The following is an 18,500-nucleotide window of genomic DNA, read 5'->3' on the forward strand; positions in this document are numbered from 1 at the left end:
TTAAAAATAAATTTTTGTTACTTATATCTATATTTAACAAGTGCTTTAAATAAAATGTACTTAAATTAAAAATTTTAAAAACTGTAAACAAACCGTTACCTTTATAATATTTTGACTCTGAACTTATAATAAATTTCATTTTTATTTTTTAGCGTGCCCTCTATATATTTCGAAAATTTCAGTAAAGGCACCTTAAAATATTCTTCCATTTTTAAGGTCCTCTACTACACCACTGCTTGTCTTTTTAAATAATTAAGTTATTTACAATGCCATAAAAATTTGTCTTGAATTTTCAAGTTTATCAATATTCATTCTCTGATCTAAAACTATATAAGTATTATATTAAAAATGTTATATAAATTTTATCTATTACTTTAAAATATAAAAATTATTTGGAATTTACATTATCACATAAGAAATTTCATTGAAAATTCATCGTCACCCCTCTTCTGTGTATTTTGAATATATAGATCTTGTACATGATATATGACCTTTTTATTATATAGAATCCTTATATGCAGGGTTGGGGGAAAATTGTTGAGGATGATGATACTTTTTAAAATTTTATATTTAAGATATTAGATACTTAGCAAAAATTTTAATAATACAAGATTGTATCTTATTGTTTTCAATACTATATTTAAAGATACTTTTTTTTAAACCTTAAATAGTAGTACGTAGACTAAATATCTCCAGTAGTGCGTGCAGTATATGTCTGAGCTTTCAATAAATGTTTTAAATTACTATTTTTAAACTCGACTAAATTCCTTTGGAATTCAAATCTTAAACTTTTTAATAGAAGGAGCTTCTATTTTGCTCCTCCTTTAAATTTAAATCAATGCAATTATTCCTTTTTCATTTGTTGATCCCTTTTTATTTTACTTTTTCCTTTTATAATGTTTTTACTTTGTTTTTTTTTCATCTTTTTCTCGAAGGCAAAGAAATATTTTTATAAAATAATTTTAGAAAACAAAAACTAGTCAAATCTATTAAAAAAGAATAAAATACTCAAAAAAAGAGTAAAAAATAAATTTGGAAGAAAATAATGATTTATTTCTTAAATTACTCTTTTTATTTCTTTTACAAATAATAATATATTAAAAGAATGATTACCCAAGATACAAAAAAAAAATTCATCACCAAAAATAAATAAATGATTTTATAGATAAAAGATGCAGTCTTTTAATAACAAACGAAATTAATAGATTATTTAATTTTCTACAACTAATTTTGGGATTAAAATGATGATGAAGAAGATTGTTTTCTTTTTATGAATATCATAAATGTGATTTTTGATTAAATTATATAATATACCTTAAGATACTTGACTAAATTAGATGGCGAGTCTACAGAGCCACTATAAAATTGTGGCATTATTTACATTGAAAATTTTCTATTTAATATGCTTAATTATATTTGTAATTGTATTCTCCTTGTGGTATCATTTTTTTTAACTTTCCGATTCTATAATTATATCTTCGATTACTTGGTTCTTAATTTTGTGGGGTAGTGATGGATGTATGGCGATTTTAATAAAATATGGTAATTGTTTAGATAATTGCTATATAACGACCATATATTATTACCCTATCTTAAAATATCAACTCGGATTTAATCTTTCTTCTAAATTTTATTAATACTATTTAAATTAAATATAATTTTTTTAAGTATCTATCTTTTTGAATGCTACAAAATCTTTTCGAAAAAAGATATAGATTCAAATATCTGTTATAACGGCCCAATTCTGTCTATATGTAGTCAGTTAGATAGAGGAAAGAGTAGGGTTTGCACTTATCTATTAGTTCCAATTAGCGCAGGATATTATGAATATGTTAGTGTAAATAAAATAGATGAATGTAATGTACCTTCGTTATTAGCTTATCAATTATCTTCATTATTATGCTAACGATATTTTTATGTCACTATTATTTTTATATTACATTATTTTTATCATTATTATTTAGTTATTGTATTATCATTGTTTTGAAATTATTGTGAATTTTAGTTTAGTTGCCAGGTCTAAAAATGTATTTTAGATTTGTTTTCTCCGAGTAACTATACTCATTTTGCAATTTCCGATGAGAGTAGGGTAGTTTTTTTTTACTGATTTTTAAGATTACTTCGAATACCAAAAAAGTTGGTAACTGTCTGGGCTTATATTATAAATAATTATATACATTTATATATAAAATGTCAATCTTTAGTTTAAGATATTGTGATTGGTGAAAAAAAGAAAATATTATTAAAACAAATGTCAATCATTAGTTTTTTTTGAATATTTTTTTTCATCGTCGAAATTTCGATCAAGATATATATTTTTTATGCAAAAAATTTATTCTTGTATTCTTTGTTTTTGATGTCAATAATTTCTTATTTCTATCCTGTTTACCAATAACAATATTTGAAAATAAATTAAAATTGAGTTATATTTATATAAGATTATTTTGTTTTAATAATAAGAGTGAGTTGTAGGAGGTTGAAATAATTATATTAAAGAGTAAGAACGTGTTAAAATAAGCGGTGACCGTTACGCAGGATCGGAACTGTGGATTGGTTTATAAAGGTAAAAAAAATTTTCACAACAATTTTGATAAACTATTTTTTATAATATTAGATGGGTATGTATTTTGATAAATATAATGAGCCTAGTTTTTAATAAAATTTTCATATATAAGGATATGGGTCATAAAATATTGCATAAAAATATTAATAAATTTGATATAAATAATCAGTTGGTGACAATATTATTATTGGTCATAATCTATGGCTTATTTATTATAGTTAAATTTTTACTAAAGAAATGTATCTTTGTTGTGACAAAGGTATATGGTAATTTGAAGAGAGACACTGGTGTTGGCTGACTGTTTGAAGAAAATTTCGGACTTGGAAAGTAGTTTAAACGGGGTTTTAAATGAAATTAAGAACGGCGGTCCAGAAATGGTGCAAACGGTGAAGTATAATAACGATGATCGTTCGGAATTTATGGAGAGATCTGTGGTTATCCTCCAGGAATTGAAAGAAATGATGGATGTGATCAAGGTTATATATCAGGATGCATAGCATATAATTTGATTAATTTCAATAGTAATGATAGTAAAGGCCAGATATGTGGAAAATTGGTGAAAATTTGAGATGTACCTATGGTTATTAGGGGCACAAGGTAAAAACTTGTATTGTTAAAGAACAAACGTGAAGGTTTTCCGTTGAGAAAATTGATATTGGAGAATTCTAATGTTAGAAAAATTTCTGATATTAACACGAATAAATTTGAAGTTTTACAATCCGATTATGGAAAATCTTGTTTGTGTTAACTGACTATATGATTGCAGGTGTAATCATATAGTGGGTAGGAGACCGAGAAGTCGAAATTTTAATGAATTATATAATAATGCTAAAATGAGATATGATTCTCATGAAAGCAATGGTTTTAATAGAAAATTTTTTTATCATGATGATAAAATTGAAAATGTTAGTTATAATTTTAATTCAAAAAAGGAGTTATAATAATTTTAGATGGGAAAAATATCCCAGGGGTTAAATATCCAGATAAAAAGGTGTTAATAATTTCAAATGGGAGAAATATTTTAGTGATATTGTTAAAAAATATATCAATGTTGTTTAAAAACCTCTAAATTCTGAGTTGAATTTATGTTGAATGTTAATTCTAATGAAACTGATGTTTCAGAATAAATATTGATCAGTCAATTATAACATATGAGATTTTAATGACCGAGAGAATAATCGAACAATGTCCTTGTCCATAGAGTAAGAGTTGTCTTAAGGGACATTTATATGTTGTTTGATACGGGGGCTAGCATTTCAATAATGTCTAGGGAAAATTATTATAAGTATTGGCCTGAGGGTACACTCGAAAAGGAGTCCATGTGTGTCAGACAATTCGATGGGTCTGAAATTGTGGTTTTGGGCAAAACCAAATTAGGGGTGATTCTCAATGACACCAAATTTTTCTTTGATTTATAGGTGGTAAATAAAAATGTTGAAACTATTATGCGATTGGATTGGATTACTAAGCTCGGTCCTCCCAATAATTATTGGAAAATTTTTGCAATAAATAATGATTTGGCAATAAATGAGGCTAGCCGAAAATTATAGACGATAATGTTCGAAGTAAAATTTGTGAAATAGAAAGGACAGATTTAACCAGAGAAGAAGGTTCCCTCGTTAATGCTGATATATAAGAATTTTCACAGAATTAATGGTTGACAATAATAATGAAATTAATGAAAGACAAATTGTTGCTATTAAAATTAATGAATTACATAAAATGTGTGAAGATATATATCTTTTAATGGAGAAATATGAGGTAATTTTTGAAGACACTTTAGTATGTCTTAATGATTATCAAGTGGATATAAAACTAAAAGAGATTTTCGCTCATTTTCTTAGCATGTCGACGAGTTCCTTTTGAGTGGAAAAAGGAGATAGAAGATGAATTAGACTGTTGGGTCGACGATGGTATTATTGTTCCTGTGGATTATAGCGAATGGGCAACACCATTATTTCCCATGAAGAAATCCAATTGAAATTTGAGGCTATGTGCTGATTTTCGAGTAACCGTAAACCGTTGGGTTGTTGTCCATTATCTAGAAATGAAGAAATTTTTGCCAACTTAAAAAGTGGAAAATATTTTTCCAGGGTTGATTTTTCTTTCAGCTTATTTACAGTTACCTTTGAGGGAGAAAATTCGTAAATTATTAACGATAACGACTCCTAAGGGATAAAATACCTACGATAGGTTACCGTTTGGAATAAGTGTGTCTGCGTTTATTTTTCAGCGTACTATGACATCAGTTTTCTAGGGCCTAGAGGGAGTTTTTTATTATATGGATAATGTGTTGATTACGGGAGTAACGCCGAAACAGCGTAATAAATACAAGAGGATTCATGACAACGGTCTGAGGGCCAGCAGAGAAAAAAGTGTTCTTGGGGTAACCGAGGTTATCTATTTAGAACATCTAATTAATGGAATGGAGGTGAAACCTCTGGACAAAAATTTGAGAAATATATCGAATAAATAAAGCAGAGGTTCAATCGTATTTGGGTATGGTTAATTATTATCATAGATTTTTGGATGATTTTGTAAGGATTGCCGTACCCTTATATAAATTATTGCAAAAGGGAGTTCCTTTTGAGTGGCAGGGGAACAACAGATTGCGTTTGAAACATTGAAACGGGAAATTGGGAAAGAATCTATTTTGGTGTGTTATAACAATGATTTGGAAATAATATTAGTTGTAGATGCATCTAACAAAGGGGTTGGATAGGCATCATTTAGTTGATGGTTTGGAAAGACCGATTTTATTTTTTTCAAGAGTTTTCAGGGAAGTTGAAACATATTCTGTTATTGAATAGGAAGGGTTAGCCATTATTTTTGGTTTAACCAAATGTAGGGAATATTTAATCGGGAAGAAATTTGTAATTTATACCGATCATAAACCTTTGATTCATTTATTTAAATAGATTAGGGAATTAATGTTGTTTCCCAGATTACAACGTTGGTTGTCATTGGTGGGAAGCTTCAATGTGGAAATTAGATATCGTCGAGGCAAAGAAAATTGTTTGCCTGATATTTTATCCAGGTTGAGATCGGGTGAGGAAGATCTCGAATTTAATAAAAATAAAGTAATCGCTAATGAGAAAGCATTGGGTTGTTGGCATATGCTGAAAGGGGGACCTACCAATTGGAAAGACTTTAAATTCAGTTCTTTGAAAGATTAAGAATTGAGTCAGATAAAATTATTTTTAGTGAGGAAAAAACTGCTGAGAAATAATCGTAAAAGTTTTACAAAAATTGAAAATGAATTATCCGTGGTTGATGAGTGTTTAATGAGGGAAGGCATAATTCCTTTTAAATTACGTGGTAAAATTGTTTATTTATTACATGCTGGACATCAGGGTGGGATAAGATGAAATCTTGGACTCGTGAATATGCATGGTGGCCTGGTATGGGTAATGACACTGAAAAGATTACCAGGAAATGTGTTCCATGTAATACCTGTGCACCTAGGCTGTGGCCCTAATCAAAGAAACCGTGGGAACGTCTCCACGTCGATTAATTCGATCTAAATAAAAAGTCATACTTTTTAGTGGTGGATTTATATTCAAAGTGGATAGAATATGCAGGTTCACGGTTATACCGCTAAAATTTTTATTAGGGAATTATATGCCCGATTTGGTTTACCTGACATAATAGTGTTTGGTGGGGATCATAAAGAAGAGGCGTACATGTCTCAATTATATTAAAGATGGGGTTACGCCTATGAAGTTATTTTTAGGTAGAACACGGGGGCCCTTAGATTTCTTGAAACCAAAGGGCAATGTTACTGCCTCATTAAGAGAAAAACAGGGGCAAAGTTTTCTTTGGGACAAAAGGTCTGGGTACGTTTATTCTATAATAAGAATAAAAAATGGGAAAGGGAAGCCCTAGTACAGAATATGGGGGCGAAATTGAGTTATATCAGCTTGGACAATGGAGTTCTTGTGGTGAGGCATAACAATCACCTCAAGACTAGGATATAAAAAAGAGGAATAGAGAAATTATTAGAAGGTTTGGGGTGCTGATAAGTTTAGTGGCTGATAAATGATCCTTTGTGTAATACGGCTGTAATTACATTGACTTTAAAAGTAAAGTGATTTGTTTGTTTCCCCCATTTTCTGGTTCAGTATAGACTAGTTCATTGATTTATAAATAACCTTTTTGTATTACGGTCCTACATAACATTATGCATTAAAAAGAAAATATTCTTTGACCGGGTTATTAACATTGGACTAAAAGAAAGGATTCTGTATTAATAAAAAGAATCATTTATTGGCAATGTCGGTAAGATTTTCTTTTTCTTCTCTTTTGTTTATATTTCTGTGAATCTCTTATTGGCAGTGTCGGTAAGTTTATTTTATCTTCTCTCCTCTCTTTTAGTTTATATTTTTATCCACAGTTGTTTTTTATTCATTGTAAGACAACCGCAAGAGGGAAAGGGAGAAACGGAAGTTTATTTATGTAATTAATTTTAAGGAGGAATAATAATTGAACCTGGTGTTCCACATGACCGGGTTATTTGTTTTTGGTGGATAAAAATTTTTTTTCTTTTTCTTTGCTTAAGTTGTGTTTGTTTTATTTTCCCCAACAGCAAAATTTTTGATGCCTCAGACTTATGTAATATAATAATTGTTAGCAGCATTAAAAATCCATAAAATAAATTTATTTTTTGTATAAAATTGAAATAAAAGTCGTTCTGATATAATATTGCCATACCCTCCTAATCACCTTTGATCAATTTTAATTCCAAAAATTTTAATCCGTAATTCTGAAAATAAATCGTCAGTATATATATTTTTTTGTTATTAGATAACAGCTTATATTAAAATAGACACATTATTATACATATTTTTTTTTGGATGAATACCGCTGGCCCCTAAAGGGGTGGCATGTCTTTGCTTGGCTTATTTTATAAATAATTATATACATTATATATAAAATGCCAATCAATAGTTTAATATGTTTTGATTGGTAAAAAAAAGAAAACATTTTTATTAAAACAAATGTCAAGCATAAGTTTTTTATTATAAATATTTTTTTTATCGTCGAAATGCGGATTAGAGGTGGGCGCGGGCCTAATTTTTTATTCACGGCCCGCCCGCTCACGGTGGCAATAAAAAATATTCACGCCCTTTCACGCTTACCACTAAAAATTTTCGACCCGACCCGCCCGCTCACGAAAGGCAATATTTTGATTTACGCCCGAAAATTCACGGCGTTTTTAAATTTTTCAAAACTTTAATGCTATAATTTTTTAAACTTTTTTGAATTTATTCTATTTATTTCTTTAATTCCATAGTCCATAATAACAAAAAATAAATACATATTATAAATCCAAATTTTTACTTAGAAAAAGAAGAATGTCTAATTTTTTTATTTCAATTGTGTACGCCTTTCCTCTAATAGGCGATTGGCTACAAAAAATAACATTTCACTAGAAGCCGAATTTGCCAGGGCTGACAAATCTAATTTTCTCAAAAAAGGTAATAAATTTTTCTGCTTCCAATGCTTTAAAATATTGCCATTGTTATTTGTTTTATGGGATGAATCTTTAAATTCACACAGCTTTCATCGGTAAATGTTGATACTTCATCAGAATCATCTATAAATATGTTTCATTTAGAATATATGGTTTTTTATGAATGTAGAATGAATTAGGAAAGCAAATAACAGTTGGCATTGACTTATGCATATCATCTAATTTTATATCATTTCACATTTTAAGATTGTTTTGTAAATATCTTCTTTTTCTTCGTCTATTTAAAACTTAAGGCTTTTGAAATTAGGATCTAGAATTAAGCCTACCATCAAAACTTCCCTTAATTGGAAATTTGAAAATATTATAAAATCTCAATTAAATTATTAATATTTATATTTACAATTATACAAATACCTTAATATATGATTTTAAACAATAAACTGAACCCGGTTGAAACCGGGTTCAAATAAAATTCCTGGGTTCGGTTCAGTGTTTTTAATTTTTTTTATACGTGGTTCAGGTTTGGTTCGGGTTAAAAACCCGGGTTTTCCTCTACGGGTTCGGTTCGAACCCCTCTAGTCAACCATTGATAGACGAAATATTAAATGGGATTAATAAAAGGTATTAAACCTATCGCTATCAAATTAATTATACATATATTTTATTTTTTTCAAAGATTTGAACATATATATGAAGATCAATAAGTTCTTTCTCAATTATACATCCAGTCAAGCTTCAATGGCATGGATAAAACTTCCGCAGAACGAACCTATAAAAAATTAATTTATAGCGTTATTGAAAAAATGCATTGAAAACCCTAGAAATAATAATGCAAGAACTGTTAATTTCTACCTTTTTTTTGATGAGGATGTGGAGGATGGATTGGAGGAGGATAACTTATCTCAATTTTAAGCAAAGGACAAAACAATAAATGTTTTCTATAAATTCCCCACGTTAAAAGAGTTGTTTATTAACTATAATACCGCTCCCCTCATTTGCTCCTGTAGAGCGCGTTTTTAGTATTGTTAATGCCATTTTAACTGCCAGGCGTTCCTCTTTATCAGATGAAAATTTTTAAAACAAATGTTAATAAAAATTAATAAGAAAATTTTTTTATAAATATAAATATATTTTTATTCGCTATATTATATTGTATTTATAATTATATTATCAACATTTAACTATATTATTTCTTAACATATCTAATCTATTGTGTTAATAGATATATAAAACATATATTTATATCAAATTAAAATTAAAAAAAAATTTATAATAAAATTTTGAACGAACGTGAACGCGTTCGATTTTTTTGAAATGTTTACAGCACAACAAAAAATTCTTTCTTGTATTCTTTGTTTTTGATGTCAATAAATTCTTATTCCTATCCAGTTTACCAATAAAAATATTTGAAGATAAATTAAAATTGAGTTATATTTATATATGATTTTTTTGTTTTAATAATAAAAGTGAGTTGTAGGAGGCTGAAATAATAATATTAAAGAGTAAGAACATGTTAAAATAAGAACTTTTTTTAATAACTCTTTCCTCAGAGTTATAAGATGTCATATTAATTATGATATACACATTACTTTGCCCTTTAAAAATCACTTAGAAAATAAAAATATTTCAGATTAATCAGTTATTACCTTACATTTTAAATGTACATATTAAAAGCTAAAAAAATTTTTAACGGAACTATATATTTCAGTTATTGAAAATATTGGATGGAACTATGTATCTCATTAATAAGCTAATTAATTTTTAATTATTAATATCAATGCCCCTTTTTTAAATAATAAATGTTTTCCCTAATTTTACCCTGGTACATCACTCAAAAAATGAATTAGGCTTGAGACACGAAATGTTACCTGCCATGAGTCGAAGATTAATTCGCACTAAAAAATTGGCAAAAAATCTCATGAAGGAAGGCATTGGGGGCATCCAGGACACCAAATTCGAAGGTCATTTTGCCGATTTCTTGAGGGAAAACGCTCACACTATGCGGGCTCGGTCCGGTACATTGCTTTCCCAACTTACAGTACTTAAGAAGACGAAGAAGAAAACTTCCAAGAAGCATATTCCTAAAGATGTAATTTTACTCTATATTAATTACTAAAATAAAAAATATCAAAGTGTAAAAAAAGTATTCTTATATCAAAGTTGTTGATGTGAACCGAATTTCTAAAAACACCAAATCCAAAGTAATTATGGGAAATTACAAAGCTTCTTCGACACCAGCTAGATTTACAGCCCGGAAAAATCAGCTCTATTTTTACTAAGCTTACTTGACAATGTATTCAACAATATTGGAGCGATCTGCGCAGAAGCAGACCTCTTGGACCCCATCGCTCTTCATAGTAAATTTAAATTACAACATCCATTCAAGACCGAGAATGTCAAGCTCTCTGAGTTCTATGTTGCCGTGCAAAGCAAGGAGGAGTATACGGTATGGGTCAAGCCCATCGCCAGACTAAACAAAGAATGCAAATTCAGTGGTATTAAACGCATTATTGAAAAGGTTAGGGTGGCCACAATTTCCAAAGAGATTAGGAGAATAGTTAAGAACACCACGACCATAGAAGATATCTACAACCTAGGTGAGAAAGTGATCATGGAGTCAAGTAATATCAAGCTCATGGAGAAGGTCACTATACATTATGTGGATCATCTTGAATGCAGAGAAAATAAAACACCTGGGCAAAGTTATGAGGCCGATAGTTGTATTGATTGAAACCTCTCACGAAGATAATAGTTTTAAATATGGTCACAACTACATTCGTAGGCGGTTGTTGTTTGGTTGTAACAACGTTTGTCATAACGGTCGTCGTAGTGGTTATCGTAACGATTGCTATAGCGATTGTTGTAACGATTACCCTGATGATTGTCGTAACGGTTGTAACGATTGTCTTACGGGACCTATGGTTCGATGTCGTATACTAGAGATTTATCATATGCATTTGTGTCCTGTTAAGGTTTCTCGGCATCATAGCTATTCTTATATGCCTATATTTTATCTCCTCTTGCATTCAAGATGATCGTCCTAAATGTATAGCTTCGACCTTCACCGTGAGCTTGATATCACTTGACTCCATAATCTCTTCTTCTAGACCTAGATTGTAGATATCTTCTATGGTCATGGTGTTCTTAACTATTCTCCTAATCTCCTTGGAAATTGTAGTCACTCTGACTTTTTAATAATGCGTTTAATACCACTGAATTGGCATTCTTTGTTTAGTCTGGCGATGCCTGTGAATTATGATGTATACCTCACCTTGCTTTGCACGGCGGCATGTAACTGTGAGTTGGCATTCTCGTTAGATGGATGTTGTAATTTGAATTAACTAAGAAGCGCGAGTGCAGATCTTTCCAATATTGCTGAATTCATTGTCAAATAAGCTTCTCTAAAGTAGAGCAGCCTTTTCCCCGCTGGAAATATTCCTGGTGTCGAAGAAGCTATGTAATTTCCCGATATAAGCGCTGTCGTCGCTGAGAAATTTTGGGAACGAGCTTGGCAAACTCAGTAATAAAAGTGGAATTGTTCGTTGCGCCCATGTTTGTTGGTACATTTCAATTGTTAAAAAATAACGTTTGAATATATGTTATTTCTGCTCTAAGAAAAAATGCATAAGGAGTTCGAAATTTTCCATCATAAAGAAAAAGATGAGAATAGGTTGGATATCATTTATTCAAATAATATAAAGTCAAAATATATTTTATTATTGTGACTATCCAATCTTTATATATCATTAAAATAGATTAATCTAAATAAAAAAAATCATTTATCTGAAAGTTATATTTTTAAGTTAATGAGTTATTTTGTAAAAACAAAAATTTAAAAAAGGAAATAATAAAAAATCATAATTAAAGTTAATTTAAAGTAAAAGTTAATTTTGATATAATAAAAAATCACGTTAAATCATTAAACAAAATTAATACAAATTTTAAAACTTTAACATGAAATAGGATACAAAAAGAACAAAAACTAACCGATGAACAAATGAATTATGCTATGAATTTATACAAAAAATTTATATAAAAATTTCTAAACCGATAAAGTAAGAAAAAAAGTACTGTTTTCTTTATTTTTTTTAAATTTAATTTTATAATTTTCATATCGATATCGGCTAAAAAGTTGGTATCGATGTATCTTTGATGTAAATCTTTTTTATATTATCTGATAAAAATTATCATTAAAGATATTCGTTCAATTGAATCAATTCGAACCCTTTCCCTCGCTATCCCGTGCAGAACTTCGAGAGGTGTCAGGGGTATGGTTAGAACGTGGTCGTTGGATCAAGTATGAGGAAAATATTGCCTGGGATTTAGGACGACCCCTGGGATGGTCGAAGGCACACGTGCCGTTCCTTTCCTTCTATAGCCTACTGGAACTTAGGAAACAGCTCATGTCTGGTATACCCTCTATTATTGCTTTTATAATTAAATCCATCTATTTCTATTCTATTTTGTCGGTTTAAAATTTAGACTAATTTAATTTGAACTTAAAATTATTTAAAAAAAATATATATTATTGGACAAATCTTTTGATCGCTTTGCATCATTATGTAATAAGACATTATCACTGGGAAATAACACTCCGACATTTTATAGTGTCATTTGATAACTCGTCACTTTGTAACTCAAAAAATTTTAAGTTAGATATTTATCTATTTTTTTAAAAAATAATTTTATCCAAATCTAAATATGTTGTTTCCTTAAATAAAAGAAATTTTGGTGCAATTTGTTTTTTGAGATATCAAGATTTCAATCAACATCTATCTAAAAGTAATTCAAAAAAAAGAAGTTTAACAAAACTGGGTGATAAAAGTTTACAGTTTAATCATAGGAAAATGACTATTGCATTACTTTTCTTATTTAATATAAACTCTAGACAATTGCTTGGGTAAGGGTTGTTTGGTTATACCCCCCCCCCCCCCCACCCCAAAAAACTTATAAAATATTGTTAGGTAAAAAAAATGGACATGTTTATATGGTTTTAAAAGATAATATGTTTTCATTTATTTAAAATTGATTAAACCCCCTCCTTCATTTTCTAATTCTATAAAGCAATCTCAGAAATTTAATTTCTATTTAAAAACATGGGTGAAAAATAAACAAATAATTTTTTATAAATAAAATAAAATTTAAAAAATGGATGCTTCGAGAGGCGCTATAATTCGTATTGGATTGGCTTTTGACTTCGATTGCAAAAGTGCACTTAGTATTACTTTACTAAAAAATCGCTTAACTTAGAGTTTGTGGGTAAAAAATAACTATTATAATCGTTTTCAATTTTACCATAACCAATTCATCTTATTTCGGTATCACATTTCCAAAGATGTCACAAGTCTATTTTAATTTTTTTATCTACCATTACAACATAACAACAAGTGACATCGAGACAGATATTTTGAAATATGATAAAAAGTTGATTTTTTTTATAAATAGTAATTCTTTTGATATTTTGATTATTTAATTTTTATTATTATAATTGCTTTAATATTCTAGATCTACCTTCTATCTTGAATCTTGTTATAAATTTTAGTAAATTTTCTTATTTAACTTTTAAATGTTATATTTATACTGTTTAACAATCGGATTGAAGATTAAACTAAAAAGTATACTATTTAAGCATTCTATATTGGACTAAGATTTAGAATTAGTGCTTACAAAAGTTTGGTAAACTTCGTCCTTAGGACTGCGTTTTCATGAGTCAGATTCAGTGGCGTAGACAAGGGGGGGTTTGGGGTTGAAACCCCCCCCATAACCTCCGAATAAAAAATTTTTTTAATTTAACAAATATTTTTTAGATAGAAAATTTTTTTTTTAATTTTTTTCTTATTGCGAATAATTTTATTTAAAATTTATAAATAAAATTATATAAGATATGAAAATGAAATATATTTAAAAAAACAAATAAGAATTTTCAATTTTAAATGATAACATGGTTGAAAAATATATATTAAAAATTATATGTAAAATATTAAATAACAATAAAAATATATTGTAAAATATTAAATAACAATAAAAATATATTGTAAATTTTTTCTAGCATAGTTAAATTAGATATTTATAAATTTAATAATAAAATTTATATTGTTAAACTAATTAGATTTTAAAAATTTTAATTAATTTTTTATATTTTTAAATAAAAGAAAAATCATTTAATTTGGTAAATATAATGAGAAAGTAAAGGTTATAACTAATATGTTTGGGATTAAAAATTTTAAACTTAGAGTAGTTTCTAGATAGTCCAATCTCTTAAATATTGATGCATATACGATTGAGGATTTTTATAAAATAAATATACAATTTTATTCTAAACAGCTTTCACTTTATTTTGCCGGTTGAGTCTGAATACACTTGAAACGCGAGAGGATATTAAGTCTCAGAGTTTTATTCTGATGAATTATTAGGATCGTATAATAAGTTACTTTGTGATGTCGAATTTTGGTATAAAAATTTTGACAGAATAGAGTACTCTTTGAGACCAAAAAATGCTTTGCAGGCCCTTTCCATGTGTAATAGCACTTTAGATTCCCTGCCTAATATAAAAAAATTGCTTTTTATTTTAGCTACCTTACCGATTAGCACCTGCACTAATAAAAGGTCTTCTTCAATTTTGAAATGGTTGAAACCCTATTTTAGAAATAGCACCGGTGAAAGCCTTTTAAATGATTCGTATTATTAAATATTTATAAGGAGATTATTCTAGATAAAAATTTGGTTCTAGATAAATTAGTTAAATCTTAGAGAAAAATACACCTCTCTTTTATAAATTCAAATCATAAAATTGCTATATTATTATAACATAAAATTTTTATATTCAATAAGTAATTATAATGAATTCTTAGTCATAATATTTATATATTATGCTATTTTTAATAAAAATATTGTATTTGCAATAAGAATTAGTGATCTGTATCGGGCCTAATTTTTCAAGCCCGGCCCGAAATTATTTTAAAAATGTTTTGCCGGCCTGAACCAGAAATTTTTTTTAAAAAGTTTTGTCGGCCTGGCCTGAATTTATTTAAATATAGAAATTCATTTTTATAATTACTCAAAATAAAAGATATATGTTACATGGCGTCTAGTATTTTACATAAAAAATTTAACATAAAATTGATATTTTAAAAAAAATTCCAAGGCCCGATCCAACCCGACCCGAATTTTTTTTTAAAAATATTAGGCCCGAACCCGATTTTCCTACTTTTGCAGATCTCTATTATTGATGTTTTATTAATATACTCATTTGTTATCATTAAAATAATATATAGTTATATAAAGGGGTGTTATTTATACTAAAGTATTTTAATAATAAATAAAATCTATAATCAAATTCTCTACAAAATTTTGTTATATGCAAAAATTTAATTAAAATAATTTGTTTTAACATAGAATAAGATATATTGAGTGTAATAAAAAATGGGAGGTTTGGGGGGGGGCGATTTTATTCTTCTTTACACCGAATGGATTGAATTAATTTACAATTGATAAAATTTTCAGATGCTTTCAGTCGCGTAATAATCATAAATTTGGTCAAAATTTTGTTACTAATATTTTTTCCATTTATGCTGGCTACTATAGTGTTAGACACTAATAAAGCACAAAATATTGGCAAATTTTTAAAATATGGTTTTGGGGCGAAGCCCTCCAAACAAATTTTAAACACTCCCCCCTCCCATGGATCAATCCTGGCTACGCCACTGGTCAGATTCATAACAAATTCTTGAACATACAATTCGATTCATAATATAAAGAGATTTATTACTTCTATATCTATTAAATAAACGAAAAAACCAATAATATCTATAAAGATCTATTTTGAATCGGCGAAAGAGAAATATTTATTTAGACTTAATTAATTTTTGAATTGCAATTTAATATCCCACTCAGTCTCATGCCTGTCAGTATTTTTATTTCACTTATAACTGGTTTTTGTTTATTCTCTGGAAGAACTGATTGATGAATAAGTGAGTACTAATCAGGCATTACATATTGGATAACCCAGATATTAAGTTCTTCTATAATTTTCCTTCTAGCTTTACCAATCTTGTCAATTTTTTTTTTCTTGCCACTTTAAACTCTCTACCAAACTGGTTGTAGCATTAAAATGCATTAAATGCGCACCTATTTTTTATATAAATTTCAGAGTTAATACTTCCAGAAGTTTGAATGACTTCATGCTTAAGGCCTGATATCATACTCTATATTTGGTTCGTAATTCGTACTCTTTTTTGTGACTGGTGTTGATTGAAGGATGAATAAATAAGGCACTAAATATGAACGCAAACCAGGTATTTAAAACTTCTATATTCACCGTTATAGCATGATGATAATTTTAATATTTATTTTCTTAATTTACCAATAATTTATTTCCCCTTTAACCCATCTACCACAGAATAAAGCATATAAATATACTAATAAATCACTATTTAATGGTTTAGTATAAGTTTCTGAATTGGTGTTTCCAAAACTTATTTCACGGTCTTGGTAATAGGTTAGTTTTCCTTTAGTTTATGACTCGATTTCTTATTTGTGATTCTAAAAATTGATTGAGGAATTCCTAAGCGATAGAGACATAGCACCAACCAGATATTTAGTACTTGTATATTTTCCATTCTTACATGATGCCTCTTTTGGCAATTTTCTCTTATTTTGCTATCATTTATTACGTTATAATACTGTCTACAAAACGAATTATAATAAACAATTTTCAATTAATTTTTTTTATAATTATGAATTTAACATTTTATTTTAATTTACATATTCAAATTAATGATATAAAAATTATATTATATAATACGACTTTATTATTTATGATCGTTATCATTTTTTCAAACATGATGTTTTACTACAAATTATTAAAACTAATTATGCTATGAAAATATAAATAATTTGTTTAAATAAACGTGGGCTTAAAAGAAGTCTTTTTTATATAATTTTTATGGTGATGAACTCAAATTGAAATAAAAAAGGATGTAAAAAACTTAATTAATTATAAACTTTTAAAAAATTATATAATATCCTGCTATATAACATAAAATAATGCCTACCTACCTGACCACTGCCAGGAAGAAGTTAACTACTCATGCCCCCATGCCAAGTCAGTCTGCAGATCCTATCTAAAAATATAAATAAAATTGCCTGTTTCTCACTTAACTTGAAGGTAATGTAACAAATATTACCACTTAATAAAACATTCATATATTATGTTATTCTTATTTTATCATATCGTCGGTCTAGAATTGGAGTGCTCCACTCGAAATTTTCAAAATTTTTGTGGATAATAACTTATTTATTCACAATATATATAAAAATAAAAACTAGATCGAAAAATATTAATTTTTGCTAAAGTTATAGCTCTGTCAAAATTAACAATAAGCTTTTCCTATATTTGATTTTAAACTTTAATGTTGATTTTCTCATTTTAAACTTTGCGCAAGGGGAGCATTAATTCTAGGCCTACGATATTTTGGATGTAAAGAGTTTAATTCTAATTATAGTATATTTAAACAAATTTTTGATTTATTAATCTATTTTAAATGAATGATTACTTAATTATGATATTCATTTCGATTTATTAATATTCCTACTGTTCTATAGGTCATTTCCAAGCAAAAAGTTTATTATACAGCTTTTTATATTATAAAATATTTTAATAAATAACGCGCAACTCTATATCCACAAAAAGGGGCCAGTTATTTTAGAGCTAATAATTTACTTAATAAAAAATAAAAAACATATTAAGTACTTTAATTTACTTATTAAAAATAAAAACATATAAATTACTTGCAGGATCAAATTATTTTCAAATAGCCTGCAGAATGATAAAATGTCACAGTATTAAAGTGTTGAATTACGAAATGTTACGAAACCCATCATATATACGTTATAATTTTACACATTGCTATTTCTTACATTTTTTTATCTTTGTTTCTGAATTATATTTAATATTTACGCGTTACTTTATATTGTGCGTAACATAATTTATTATTTATCATTATTTAGGCCTAGTCATTTTTGACGCCAATTGTGACGATTACGAGTCCCTAGTATCTTACCTAATCAGAACTCTCCTATACAAGGATATGGTCAAGGAGAGGGAAGTAGCTCAATTGAAGCGTGTCTTATTCAGCCCTCATCAGTTAATTTTATTTTTTCCTGATAAATTTAATAATTCAAAAGTTTTTACAAATTAATTATCATATTTTATGATATGACAGGAATTGTATTTCAGCATGTATTGAGCAGGGATGTGAACCCGAACCCTAAACCCTCGTATTTTGGCCGTACCCGGACCCGGACCCTTTTTAAAAGTGAAGGGTCCAAGGGTTCTAGGTGTCATAAAAAATTTTAAAAATTAATTTAAATTTTATTAACTTTTTTTGTGGAATCATTTATTTTATCTTCGCGTTTTTATTCGAATTTTCTTCCTGGACTTACATTTTATTTAGAGATTGATAT

At 28.0% G+C, this 18,500-nt stretch overlaps 1 protein-coding gene across 9 annotated transcripts in view; it reads left to right on the forward strand.

Annotated features, from left to right (window-relative positions):
- Positions 1 to 18,500, forward strand: part of LOC135922541 (uncharacterized) — a 128,408-nt gene that overhangs the window by 37,778 nt on the left and 72,130 nt on the right. For all 9 annotated transcript variants that reach the window (XR_010570955.1, XR_010570954.1, XM_065456926.1 and 6 more), the window contains 3 exons: positions 9,884 to 10,125; positions 12,233 to 12,446; positions 18,045 to 18,180. Coding sequence is in view for 7 of the 9 variants with exons in the window: in XM_065456926.1 (XP_065312998.1) it covers positions 9,884 to 10,125; positions 12,233 to 12,446; positions 18,045 to 18,180 (592 nt within the window). In the remaining 2 variants the exon portion in view is untranslated. The remainder of the gene's footprint in view (positions 1 to 9,883; positions 10,126 to 12,232; positions 12,447 to 18,044; positions 18,181 to 18,500) is intronic.

This window comes from Gordionus sp. m RMFG-2023, chromosome 1, assembly GCF_954871325.1.
Source record: "Gordionus sp. m RMFG-2023 chromosome 1, tfGorSpeb1-WG-v2, whole genome shotgun sequence".
NCBI classification, from domain to species: domain Eukaryota; kingdom Metazoa; phylum Nematomorpha; class Gordioida; order Chordodea; family Parachordodidae; genus Gordionus; species Gordionus sp. m RMFG-2023.